Genomic DNA, 12,281 nt, shown 5'->3' on the forward strand with positions numbered 1-12,281 from the left:
AAATAATTTTGCTGTAGAATATTACATGTAGGTTTAAAAAGATTCAAATACTTACATATAAATTTTCTAAAGCAAAAAAATAAGTGCTCTAGATTTATGGCTTTTCACAGCTAAAAATAAATAAAAAGGAAAGAAAAATCTGTAGCTTTAAAAAATCTTTACAAAGCATGATTGACAAAATTTTGGGCTATAGAAATAATTTAGGCCGTAGAGAGATCTTACAGCACTTCTAAAGCACTTGCCAATCAACCCCTAAGTGTTTATCTCCACAACCAAGGGTCCGATTGGTAATGGCTGTAGTTTTAAAATTTTTGCGGTAGAAAAAAATCTGTAGACTTTTTGGTGTGGCTTTAAATTTTATTGCTGTAGAATTTTGTGGAAATCACTAAAAAATTGCTTTGGATATTTGGATCTGCAGAACACTTATACATCTGTATGTTATTTCAAGAGTTATGGTTTCAAAAAAAAATTTAAAGCTTGATTGCTCTAAATTTGGTGCGGTAGAAATAAATAAGGATGTGGACAGCACCTACACCAACTACCAATCACCCCCAAATCTAATACATTAAAGTTTAATAAAATAAATCATTTTCACCAAAAAAAGTGAAAGACAATAATATAAAAAGAAAAAAAAAAGATGGAGTTTAACTTTCCTGAAAGCTTAACAAGTAAACAATAGTAGAATGAAAGGCGAAATTTTTTTCATAATCATCTTTATCAATTTATACGGATCTCAAAATCTAAAATTCTGTTGCAAAAAAATGTATTGGGGTCCACTTCAAATTTTCTAATTTAAAATGTTAAAATAATAATATGAGATAACCTAGATAGCCACGAGAACGTACATTATATAATTTGTTGTTTAAAAGGCTCTAGATTGCCAGACTCAATCAGAAACTTGCAGCAGTCAAGTCGAATATCCGGCCAGTGAAGACAGTGGTGGTCCGAATAGGGATCATCCATAACCCCTCCAATATGTTTACCTGCAACTTTCCTGAGGGTTTGCGGGTGTTGGTCTTTGTTGAAAATCTCCAAACTCTACTTTCATTGGAGAAGCATCTCCAAGATTTTCAATACAAAGGTAGCTATTTGGGATATTCTTGTTTTTAGGAGTTTTTGAAGCTGATCAATTGATTCGTAATGTGCTAAATTCAGTGACTAGATGCCAAGAAGGGGCCGGAGCTATGCATCTGCTGCGCAATCATATGAACAAGTTCGATATTGCTATCATAGAAGCACAAAATTCAACTGTGGATATATTCAGATTGATTTCTGAAATTGCATCGGAAATTGATCTTCCAATCATTAGTAAGCATATGAATCAATAGTTTTAAAATGTTCATTAAATAAAATGCAACAACAAATTTTATTAAAAAACACGCTTTGATTATTGCAGTAACATCTAAAGACGATTCAGTACAATCCGTAATCAACTGGATGAAGATTGGTGTTTGCGACTATCTTATTAAACCGATAAGACCTGAAGATCTACGTTTTATTTTCAAACACGTGGTAAAGAAGATGCAAGTAGGGAAGAGGGTAGAGTCAGAAGAGAAAGCAACCGCCGAGAAGTCATCCTCTGTGGGAGATTCCACGATAAGAAACCCTAACAAGAGGAAAAGAAGCATGTTCATTGATGGACAAGTGGGGGAAAAGGATCAAGATCATGTTCGTGATTCCACCACCAAGAAAAGGCGAGTAGTGTGGGACAATGAGCTTAAAAAAAAGTTTCTGGATGCAATGGAAGACCTTGGCCCAGGTAGTGAGTCACATACATTAGGTTTAATCATTTTAGATTTATTCTATCCATATATATATATGAACAGTGTGATTTTATGCAGAAGCTGTTCCCAAGAAAATTTTAGAGAGGATGAATGTTGTTGGCATGACTCGAGAAAATGTAGCTAGCCATCTCCAGGTAACCTTTCTTCTACTACTAACCATGGCCTCACTTAATTAGATTTTTAGAAACCCAAACAAAAATAAAATAAACATGATTTGCCTATAGAATATTTTAGATCAATTGTTTTATGTATATGGGATATAAAATTGCACCTCATATTTGGATTCAGGATATATCCTCATGCATGTTCACCTTTAGTAGGGGATATACATAAGGTTTCGTGACTCGTGAGCCTTTAACTATAACTAGATCAAAGTCATCGTAAACATTTACGTGTACGCAGGGGCTGATCCAAAACCTTATATAGTATGGGGCAAACTTATATTATATGAGACCATGTAGTAAAGAATATTCAAATTAAAAGCACTAATGTAAACTTAGTACTACTTTCTCAGGAAAAAAGACAAATTAGCATGGGGCACATGCCCCAAACACCTCTCACTTGCGTCCGCCCCTGCGTGTACGTCTATAGATAGCATAAATATTTATTGTATACTTTTACTAACTCATAACACTTTTTAGGACCGTAGACAGGTAGACTTTAGGATGTACCATTTTCATAGGATGTACCATTGTATTTCCAATGAAAAATAACGCATGCCCTCTTAAACCCTAGAACTCATGTTCTATAAAATTAAGAAAACATCAGGGGGGAGAAGAACACTTCTGACCAACCTAATAATAATATCCTAACATGACATCCATATCCTAAGGACATGACATGACTGAGTTAATCGAACAAGACAACTAGAAGCTGAATCACGGCACTTCAAAGCTAGCAAACAGCCAATTCTTGTGCCAAATATGGTCAATTCCATTGTGGGGCATTATATGGATTTAGACGAGTTTCTTTCTACATATATCTTTTGTGGTTCTATTTCTTACTTTTGTTTTGTTTCAAAGAACATCTACAAACTTTGATTTGTAAAACTTTTGTTGAAAGCTTTCATGTGTAATTCTTTCAACTATTAATGCCTTGTCGATACTACTAATAACGTAGCTGTAAAAGTATTACATATAAGAAGCAGGCTTGAAATGAGTGTTATTTCTGCTGTGAAATGTTTTAGAGGCTTTCTTTTGTTTCCATTTTTCTTTTCAAGTTTTTAAACTTACTTTTATTGTGGTCATTTTTATTTTACAGTATAACTTATTATTGGTTTATTTATTTTAGTTAAATAATGTATAGTGTTTCAAATGTAGAAAATATTAACTTGTTTATTATTTGTGTATGTGTTTTTAGCTAAACCACTATAAGAAAAAAGATGAATATTTGTAACATTGTTGTAATTTGGAACTATATATATAGAATAATTCATCAAAGATACACCACCAAATAATTAAATCAATATGAAATATGTATGTTCTTAAAACTTTCCGTACCAAAGGGAGTTCATATAGCTAGTGAATGTAGTTAGATGATTATTCTATAAATAACCTTAATAAAACAATTGGGAAATGATCTGCATTGTTGCTTTAAATGTATATTATTAATCTTTTCTAAATTGGATGTGTAGAAACACCGGATGCTTCTAAATAAGCAGAAAAGTCAGAATGAGAACGATGAGAAGAAACGGTCTTTATTATCGCCACAAGGAGGACTGCATAGTGGAGAAGGATCAAGTAAATTCTACAGAGGAAGCAATATTCAATTCTCAACCCAACATATCAGCAACATTCCTCATCAACCTCTCAGACATCATCATGATGGAGTCCCTGTTGCCGTTTCCACTAGAAACCTACTGATGACTAACCAACATCACCATCAAACCTCAGATTTCACATGTATTGAAAACGTAGAAGAGAGTTTGATTTATACTGAAGAAGACGGTGAGGTTTCAAACTTGGCTTCCTTCTTCACACAAAAATCCGAAGAGATGAGTTTGTCCCACTTACATGAGCCGGTGATGGCAACTACAATGCTTTCCAATGATAATCAGTTGTTTCCCAATCAACAACAGATGATGAATTTTCATGAACCATCCATTTTGCATACACATTCGTTTCCTTTATCTCTCACACCTAGTTCCTTTCTTGATCAGGTACTATGCTTGTGCACTTCTTATGATTCTCTTTTGTTATGTGGATCCATATCTTTAATCTATTTTGTGTGTGTGCTTCGTACAGAAAGAAACCATAATGATGATGAATGTAGATGAAGGACTACAACAATGGTTACTCAATGAACAAGAACAGCCTAACCTAACTGATGAGAATAGGTTTTCGAGCATTAATCCAAGGTAGGGATCTGCAAGAAGGGATATATGGTTAAGGATCAGGGCCAAGCATGAAACCCGAATTACAAGTAAGAAAATGCAGTCCGATCATATAGTTTAATGTTGTTCTTATTATTTTCTAGGGCTTAGACTTTAATATATATTCTAGGTGATGCTTTCTCCCTTCTCTCTTTTGTATATGTTTGTGTTAGCATGCATGGATTGCTTTGGATGCATGTCAAACCGTTTACTTTATTTACGCAAACGGAATAAGAACTTGAAACTCTTGTCAATGGTTTCAATAAATATCCTACTCCAGCAGTTAATAAACATTGTGGTCGTGGTAGATCATACCATAACTTTTCTCAATAAACTTTTTTCCTTTCAATATTTTTCCCATTCCTTTCTATTTATCTGCACATGGATAAATTAAAGAGAACATCTATATTCACATAGATAAGTTAAAGAGATAACATATTTACAGTCCTGCATATATATTCAAATATATAATTATATGCAAGCGTCCATTCATGTTCAACAGGTAAATATCTATCGATTTGAAACCACCAAAATAGTTTCAAATCTATATAGATAACAGATCAAAACTCCGAAAAATGTTATCAAATAATTTATTTAAAGATATATATGATGTAGCCTACAAATTCTTAAGGTTGATTTTTTTTTATTTTGCATAAAATATTTTCTTAAACACTATCTATTTTTAGAAACTTAGAAGCAAGAGAAAATCTAGACTGCTAAAACAAACGAACTAGCCGACTGTTTTTGAGAGATACATAACGAGCGCCATCTATGCAGTAAAGTGAACAACTCTTATAAAAAAACTCCTAATAAAATTGTAAAGGCGTGACATATCTCAAGATTTCTTTTATTTTTTCCGTAATCTAATAAGTAACACTCATTCAACCAATGACCATAAGATTCTACTACAAATATAACTAAAACAGAAAAGACGTATATGTTTTGAATATATCAAACTGCTAACAAAATACAAAATTACAGGCTCATTGAGCGTAACTCTCTATTATTTCTTTTCATGCAACGTAAAACAAAACAAAGATAAGTGTGCCAACCAAAAAAATCATATTTATTTTCAATAAAAACAATAACACATAAATATTTGACACAAATCGTTCTTTGGATTTGTCTAAATTTCAAAAATCGTAAACTTATTACATCTCCGGGTATCGATTATAGCGTATCAAACCTTTCGTGTAGACATCCAGTCATGGAGTTCTGCCAAGTTGTTTTATCCATGATGAGATTGCCGAAAATTTCTTGAAGAAATGCTTGCTCATCTCCAACATTAATGGACGCTACAACAAACCATCATGCTATAATACTAAATAAAAAAATGATATGGCCTTCTAAGCCAAGTGAAATAATATTAATAATATTCTCAAATTCTCTGAAACTTTTTTATTGAGATGTGTTCATCTCCATAGTAAGTCGGACGCTAACAAACCAAAATAAAAATTGACAGGGTTTTCTACGCAAGCTAAAAATTAGTTCATAGATACAAATGAACATCTCAAAAACATTCTTAGCCTTAAAACAAAAGCAAGGCAACCTATTAACGATAGCTTAATGATCAATTTTCTTGTTGATCAAGGTCACCTATCGATCTATATTGGACCCTTTTCGAGCATGCGAAATTTACATGGAGACTGAAAATTCCGCAGACTATAATTCGACATGGGACCTTTCGCTTAAAAACAAAAACAAAAACTAAAAAAAAAAAAAAAAAAGTAACCATTGAGATTGAAAAACGAACTCGAACTTAGTGGAAGAAGTGAGATGAGTTCAAAAGAAAACTGTGTAAAGATGGGATGCCGCATTAAGGGTTTATATAGAAATCCTCAAAGGAAGTGAAAACCGTGTAAAGATTCTCGAAGAGTTTGAAATTATTAAAATATTCTTCAGAGATCTTTCTCTAGATTTTTTATTTATCTTATGGTTATGGGATTAAACAAGTTTGAATCAGTAAACACTAATAATAATAATCTAAATATAATTTTATGCTAAGCCACAAAATATGTGGCTAAAGAATTAACTTGGAAATATTTTGTGGGTAAATGATCGTTACATAATCCGTTGTCATCGTATGGATTAGCAAAACTCACTATTCTGTAGCCAAATAAACGATCATTACAATTTTCGTTTGGATCAAAAAAGGCCAGCTCATTAACCCATTTACTCATTAGAAGGAGCAGATTCGAATTCCATACGAATGAGATGTGGCGTCGATATTTGATGGAACTTGATAACTTATGTTTGGGATTAAACCACGAACATTTCTCAAAGATAAAACAATGTTCTTCGTCTGTTTAGCTGCGATTCAACGACACTAAATGGGATCAACAGAAGTTGGTAAGACAAACGCCTTTACCTCCGAAAGACGGTGACAAAAGAGTAAACGAATCAGATAATAAAAAGCTAGCCAAACAAAAAAATTACAACGTTTTATTTCAAACAGCTCAAGCCACATTGGGTAAAAGATTTTCATTTTACAGAACATATTAATCAATCAAGAAATCAAGAACTTATATTATATATATTATGAAGTGTCAAATTCTTAACTTCTCTGCTTTAGTTCAAGGAATAGTTCACTTGTAAAATTCACCTGAACTCAGCAAGAATACAAAACCAAATGCTCAGCTCTTAACAAAGAAGAGGGTGTGGTTTTACTACTACTCAAAACAAAGCAAACGACCCTATCTAACGGTGTAACAACTATCTTAGCCAATTAAAGCTATACCTCTATTTTACACATTACGATACTATATATTGAAACCAAGTATTCTTGAGACAGTTGATCTTTGTTTCACTGCCTCAACGATTGCTTCTGGTTAACTGCCACCACATAAACAGTTTACTCTCTTTGTTTTTGGCGTTCATATATTAACGGTCTGTAGCTTATACGGATTAAAAATGAAGGTCGCGTATATAAAACTGTTCTTGGTCTCAGGCTCAGCGAAACAAAGGGGAATCAACATTACTTTTATAAATACTCTAGCCTGTTATAGAAAAACGGAAAGATATGTGGTGGAGAAAAGCTGGCCATTAAATTTTATTTTATTGCATGTGTATTTCGAATTTCCAACGGTGCACATTACACAATAATTGAAATAGTATATTGTCTGATTTAACGACGATCACATGTTACAATGATTAAACAGATACTAGTGGCCGTGAGTTTAGCTGATTAATAGATACTGTTACAGTAAATGTCTGACTATAAACTCTATTAGACGATGTTATGAACGACAGAATTAGTTAATTAGCAGTAGGCCTCGGCGTTCGGGTCTTCGGGTCGGGTTCGGACCGGTTCCTTTCGGGTCCGGGTCTTTTCGGGTCTTAGATATTTAGACCTAATAGGTACTTAGAAATTTTCGGTTCGGATTCGGGTCGGTTCTTCTCGTGTCCGGGTCGGTTCGGGTCTATATTTAAAATATCCATAAAATACCCGTAATTTTTTGGGTCCATATCGGGTCCGGGTATTTAGGATCTGAAAAGAACATGATATACTCAATTCCATCAACTTTAGTTGAATATTTGTCATATATATCTAAAATTTTACAAAAAAACTTAAATAAAACTATTAATAATTAAAATTAAACATTTTAAAACTCTAAATTTTACATTTTAAAGCTTTACACTACAAGAAAACAGCGGTATTCTGACGGACATTCCGACGGAAAATGAAATCCTCGGAATATCCCGAGGAATTTCCGAGGAAATTCCGAGGAAACACAAAATTGGGTTTCCTCGGAATTTCCTCGGAATATACCGACGGAATTCCGAGGAAATATCAATCCGTCGGAATATTTCGAGGAAATTCCGAGGAAAAATGGGTTCCTCGGAAAAAACCGATGAATTCTGAGGAAATATTATAGCCGTTGGGGGATTTTACAAAATTCCGAGGAAATTCCGATGAACTAGCTTTTTCCGTCGGAATTTCCTCGGTCTGTCGGCAGGATTTAAACTATAAATACAAGCACTCCTCTTCCTCTTCATTCACTCCATATCTTCATCCTCCCTCTTACTCTATTTACACACGAATTTGATTCATAAAAAATATGTCTTCTTCAAATTATTTTCGTTTTTGGATCGATCGACCTCATTTGGATCCGAACACGAGATTGCTTACGGAAGAATACCAACGAGGTATAACCGAATTCATGGGGTTAGTTCACCGACAACCGGAAGAAAAAACAGGTATGTTAAGATGTCCTTGCTCTAATTGTAAAAATAGAAAGGTTATTAAAGAGTGGGATGTTTGGACACATCTATATTTGAGTGGGTTTACACGAAGTTACAAAATTTGGTATCATCATGGGGAAACTGATTATGAACATGGTAGTACTAGCGAACCTCAGCCAGCGGTTAGATTAGAAGAACCAATTAGAACGGATGTAGATTATGGTGTAGATACTGAGCAGATGGTAAATGATCATTTTAGAGGGGAAGATTTACCCAATGCAGAAGCTAGGAGATTTTATGATATGTTGGATGCTGAAAAGCAACTATTGTACGAAGGTTGCAGAGATGGTCATTCAGCTTTATCATCTGCTACAAGATTGATGGGCATTAAAACAGATTATAATTTGGCTGAAGACTGTGTGGATGCGATTGCTGATTTTGTAAAAGGTATTCTACCCGAGGATAATGTAGCTCCTGGTTCATACTACGAGGTTCAGAAACTGGTAGCTGGTCTTGGTTTATCGTATCAGGTAATAGATGTATGCAGCGACAACTGCATGATTTATTGGAGGGCGGATGAACAGCGGGTTACATGAAAATTTTGTGGAAAGCCTCGTTATAAAGATACGAGTGGAAGAGTTCCAGTGCCATATAAAAGGATGTGGTATTTACCTTTGGCGGAAAGGTTGCAGAGGTTGTATCTGTCTGAACGCACAGCGCAACCAGTGAGATGGCATGCGGAGCACTCAACAGATGGTGAGATCAGACATCCTTCAGATGCAAAAGCGTGGAAGCATTTCCAATCAAAGTATCCTGACTTTGCGTATGAGAGAATAAATGTCTACCTTGGATTATGTACTGATGGTTTCAGTCCGTTTGGCAAGAGTGGAAGACAGTATTCTCTATGGCCCGTCATTCTTATACCATACAACCTACCCCCAAACTTGTGCTTGCGACGAGAGTTTTTGTTTCTCTCGATTCTCGTTCCCGGACCAGAGCATCCTAAGAGATCACTTGATGTGTTTCTTCAGCCACTAATATATGAGTTGCAACAACTATGGACTCAAGGTGCTGAAACATACGATGTTTCGTGTAAAGAAAACTTTCAAATGCGGGCAGTACTAATGTGGACAATAAGTGATTTTCCAGCATATGGTATGTTGTCTGGGTGGACAACGCATGGAAGGCTATCATGTCCATATTGTCAAGATAACACTGATACTTTCAAACTAAAACACGGAAGGAAAACGTGTTGGTTTGACTGTCACAGGAGATTCCTACCACCTGATCATCCATATCGTAGGAGTAGGAATTTGTTTACGAAGAACAAGAGGGTGTTTGACAGTCCACCTCCGGAAATTTGTGGGAAAGATTTGAAGATACAACTAAGAGATTTTGGTGCAGAAAGGACGCCAGACGTCGGTGGACATGAGCGTTTTCAGGTAGATGCTGTTGGAGAACTACATAACTGGCACAAAAAAATATTTTCTGGGATCTGCCATACTGGGAGGATCATCTGCTAAGGCATAATTTAGATGTCATGCATATTGAGAAGAACTTTTTTGACAATCTCATGAACACGATCCTTAATGTTCAAGGTAAAACAAAGGATAATTTGAAGTCAAGACTGGACTTAGTCGATATATGTGCTCGTTCAAAACTTCATGTTGATGAGAATGGTAGGGCTCCTTTTTCCATATACCGACTTGATACAGAGGGAAAAGATGCGTTCTTTGATTGGATTTCAAACGATGTGGAATTTCCAGACGGTTACGCATCAAATTTGCGTAACTGTATCGACAGAAAGGAAGGAAAGTTTACTGGCTTGAAAAGCCACGATTGCCATGTAATGATGCAGCGCCTCCTTCCGTTCGCCTTCAAGGAACTATTACCACGAAATGTTCATGAAGCAATTGCAGGGATAAGTGGTTTCTTCCGCGATTTATGCACGAGATCAGTGACTCTTGAAGGTATTGAAAACTTGAAGACTAACATAGCCGTGATTCAGTGCAACCTTGAGAAGATATTTCCTCCCTCATTTTTTGATGTTATGGAGCATCTTGTTATTCACCTGGCAAGAGAATTGGAACTTGGTGGTCCTGTGCAGTATAGATGGATGTATCTGTATGAGCGGTATATGTTCCATTTGAAAAAGATGGTGAAAAATTTAAGTAGGGTGGAAGGTTCTATAGTCGCACAGATGATCAATGAAGAAACTTCAAACTTTGTCGAGTACTACTTTCCAGCAGAAGTTCAGACCAAAAACAGAAGACCTGCTCGGCATGATGATAAAGGCGAACGGGCAACATATCATGTTACGGTTCCAGACATTTTAACAGACGTTGGACGACTTAGCGGAAAACCAAAGGACCGTTGACTTACTGAGCAGGAGCGCAGTCATTTGCAAACATTTTTGCTCACCAACTGCGAAGACATTCTTCAATATGAGAGGTAAATAAATGAGCTTACAAATTTTTATTTTAACAAGTTGAAATTTAAATCTTAATTAATTACATTATTGTCATCATATACAGGGTTTTCATGGCGGAAAAGCGGTTCGAGTATAGATACGCCACAGAGGACGAACTAGAAGAAATGAAGCAGAGAGAATTTACTGGATGGATGTTTACTTATGTGAGTGCTTTAAGCAAATTGAAATATATTTTATCACATATTTATACTAATTCACATTTATTGATATAACATATATATATGTGCTATTAATAGGTGTCTGCTGGTTTGGCCAGAGGTGAAACATTTGACGATTGGATACGTGGGATGGTCGTTGGACCAAACTTTGTTGTGAAGTCATATCCGAGATTTTGTACTCGAGGATATGCATTCACAACTCAGAAGAGGAGACATTCGAGTACGACTTATGATGCTGGCGTTTGTTCTGCATCAGGAGATGATGTATACTACGGACACATACATGATATTTTGGAAATCAAGTATTTGGGCATGGTTGGATTGCGCTGTATTATTTTCTATTGTGATTGGCACGACAACACTCCAGATCGAGGTGTGAGAACAGATGCATTTGGTGTTACATCAGTAAATTCGAGGCGAAAGCTGCAATATTATGATCCTTTCATTCTTGGTGAAAGATCCAGATTCAGATTCATCTGGTGATGATGACTCGGAAACAGACTACCATTGATATTTTTTTAAAGAAATACCGAGGAAATTCCGAGGAACACTTGATATAACCTCTTTCCTCGGATATTAGTTATTTGGTTTATCTAGCAAGGCAAAGCTGAATACGAATTAAAAACTACTCAAAACACAACCAAATAAAACGAAGAAACCATGTAAAAGAAATACGAACGCATAATTAAGAAAAAAAAAACTAAGTTCAAAATTAACAGAAAATAAGACCATAAAACGTTAGAATAGAAAAGAAAATAAAATAGCGCGGTCGGAAATCAAATGGCAATACTGGCCGGTGATAGCTCCTACTCCTCGTCTCCTGCTCCAGATGTTCCTGCATCGTTGGGTCTCTTGGACCTCTTTCCTACCCTGTGTGTACCACTCGAACCCGAACCAGAGCTGGATGGAGAGTTGTCCCGATGAACTACATCATCCTTTTGGCAACGACACGGCCTGATACGTGAAATGGCAGCCCAGATCTTGTGTAGCATGTCGTTGTTTGTCTTTATGCTCTGATCTCTCCAATGTTGTTGCTGGCGCGAAGTGGCGTTCGGTGGAAGCTCTTGCAGCTTGTACTGGCTGGAGTCTGATGGGAGTAGCTGATGGGGTTGTGAATCATCTGGAATGGCTTGTGCAGCCTCATCTTCTCCTTCTTCATCAACCACGGCCTTGCCTTTGGTCTGATATTTTGGCGTGAAGAAGGATGGCTTGTCTACTAGTGCGGTAGCAGGGGGTAGGAACTCAACTGCAGCCTCTGAAAGTAGAGCAGTCAGGCCAATCTGAGGCAGGTGGCA

General features: G+C 35.9%; 1 protein-coding gene across 1 annotated transcript; it reads left to right on the forward strand.

Moving 5' to 3' along the window:
* Positions 1–1,521: 1,521 nt before the first annotated feature.
* LOC106367142 (two-component response regulator ARR10) lies at positions 1,522–7,385 on the forward strand. The gene is made up of 4 exons (XM_022695597.2): positions 1,522–1,759; positions 1,842–1,918; positions 3,418–3,942; positions 4,028–7,385. The coding sequence occupies exons 1-4, from the start codon at positions 1,522–1,524 to the stop codon at positions 4,142–4,144; spliced, it is 957 nt and encodes a 318-aa protein (XP_022551318.2). The 3' UTR covers positions 4,145–7,385.
* The last annotated feature ends 4,896 nt before the right edge of the window (positions 7,386–12,281 follow it).

This window comes from Brassica napus, chromosome C2 (assembly GCF_020379485.1).
Source record: "Brassica napus cultivar Da-Ae chromosome C2, Da-Ae, whole genome shotgun sequence".
NCBI classification, from domain to species: domain Eukaryota; kingdom Viridiplantae; phylum Streptophyta; class Magnoliopsida; order Brassicales; family Brassicaceae; genus Brassica; species Brassica napus.

Bases quoted from the DNA above. Each gene is read 5' to 3' on its own strand.
- LOC106367142 (XM_022695597.2), top strand. From the start codon at position 1,522: ATGCAAGTAGGGAAGAGGGTAGAGTCAGAAGAGAAAGCAACCGCCGAG. The intron at 1,760-1,841 runs GTAGTGAGTCAC...GATTTTATGCAG, and splicing joins AATGGAAGACCTTGGCCCAG to AAGCTGTTCCCAAGAAAATT. The intron at 1,919-3,417 runs GTAACCTTTCTT...TTGGATGTGTAG, and splicing joins ATGTAGCTAGCCATCTCCAG to AAACACCGGATGCTTCTAAA.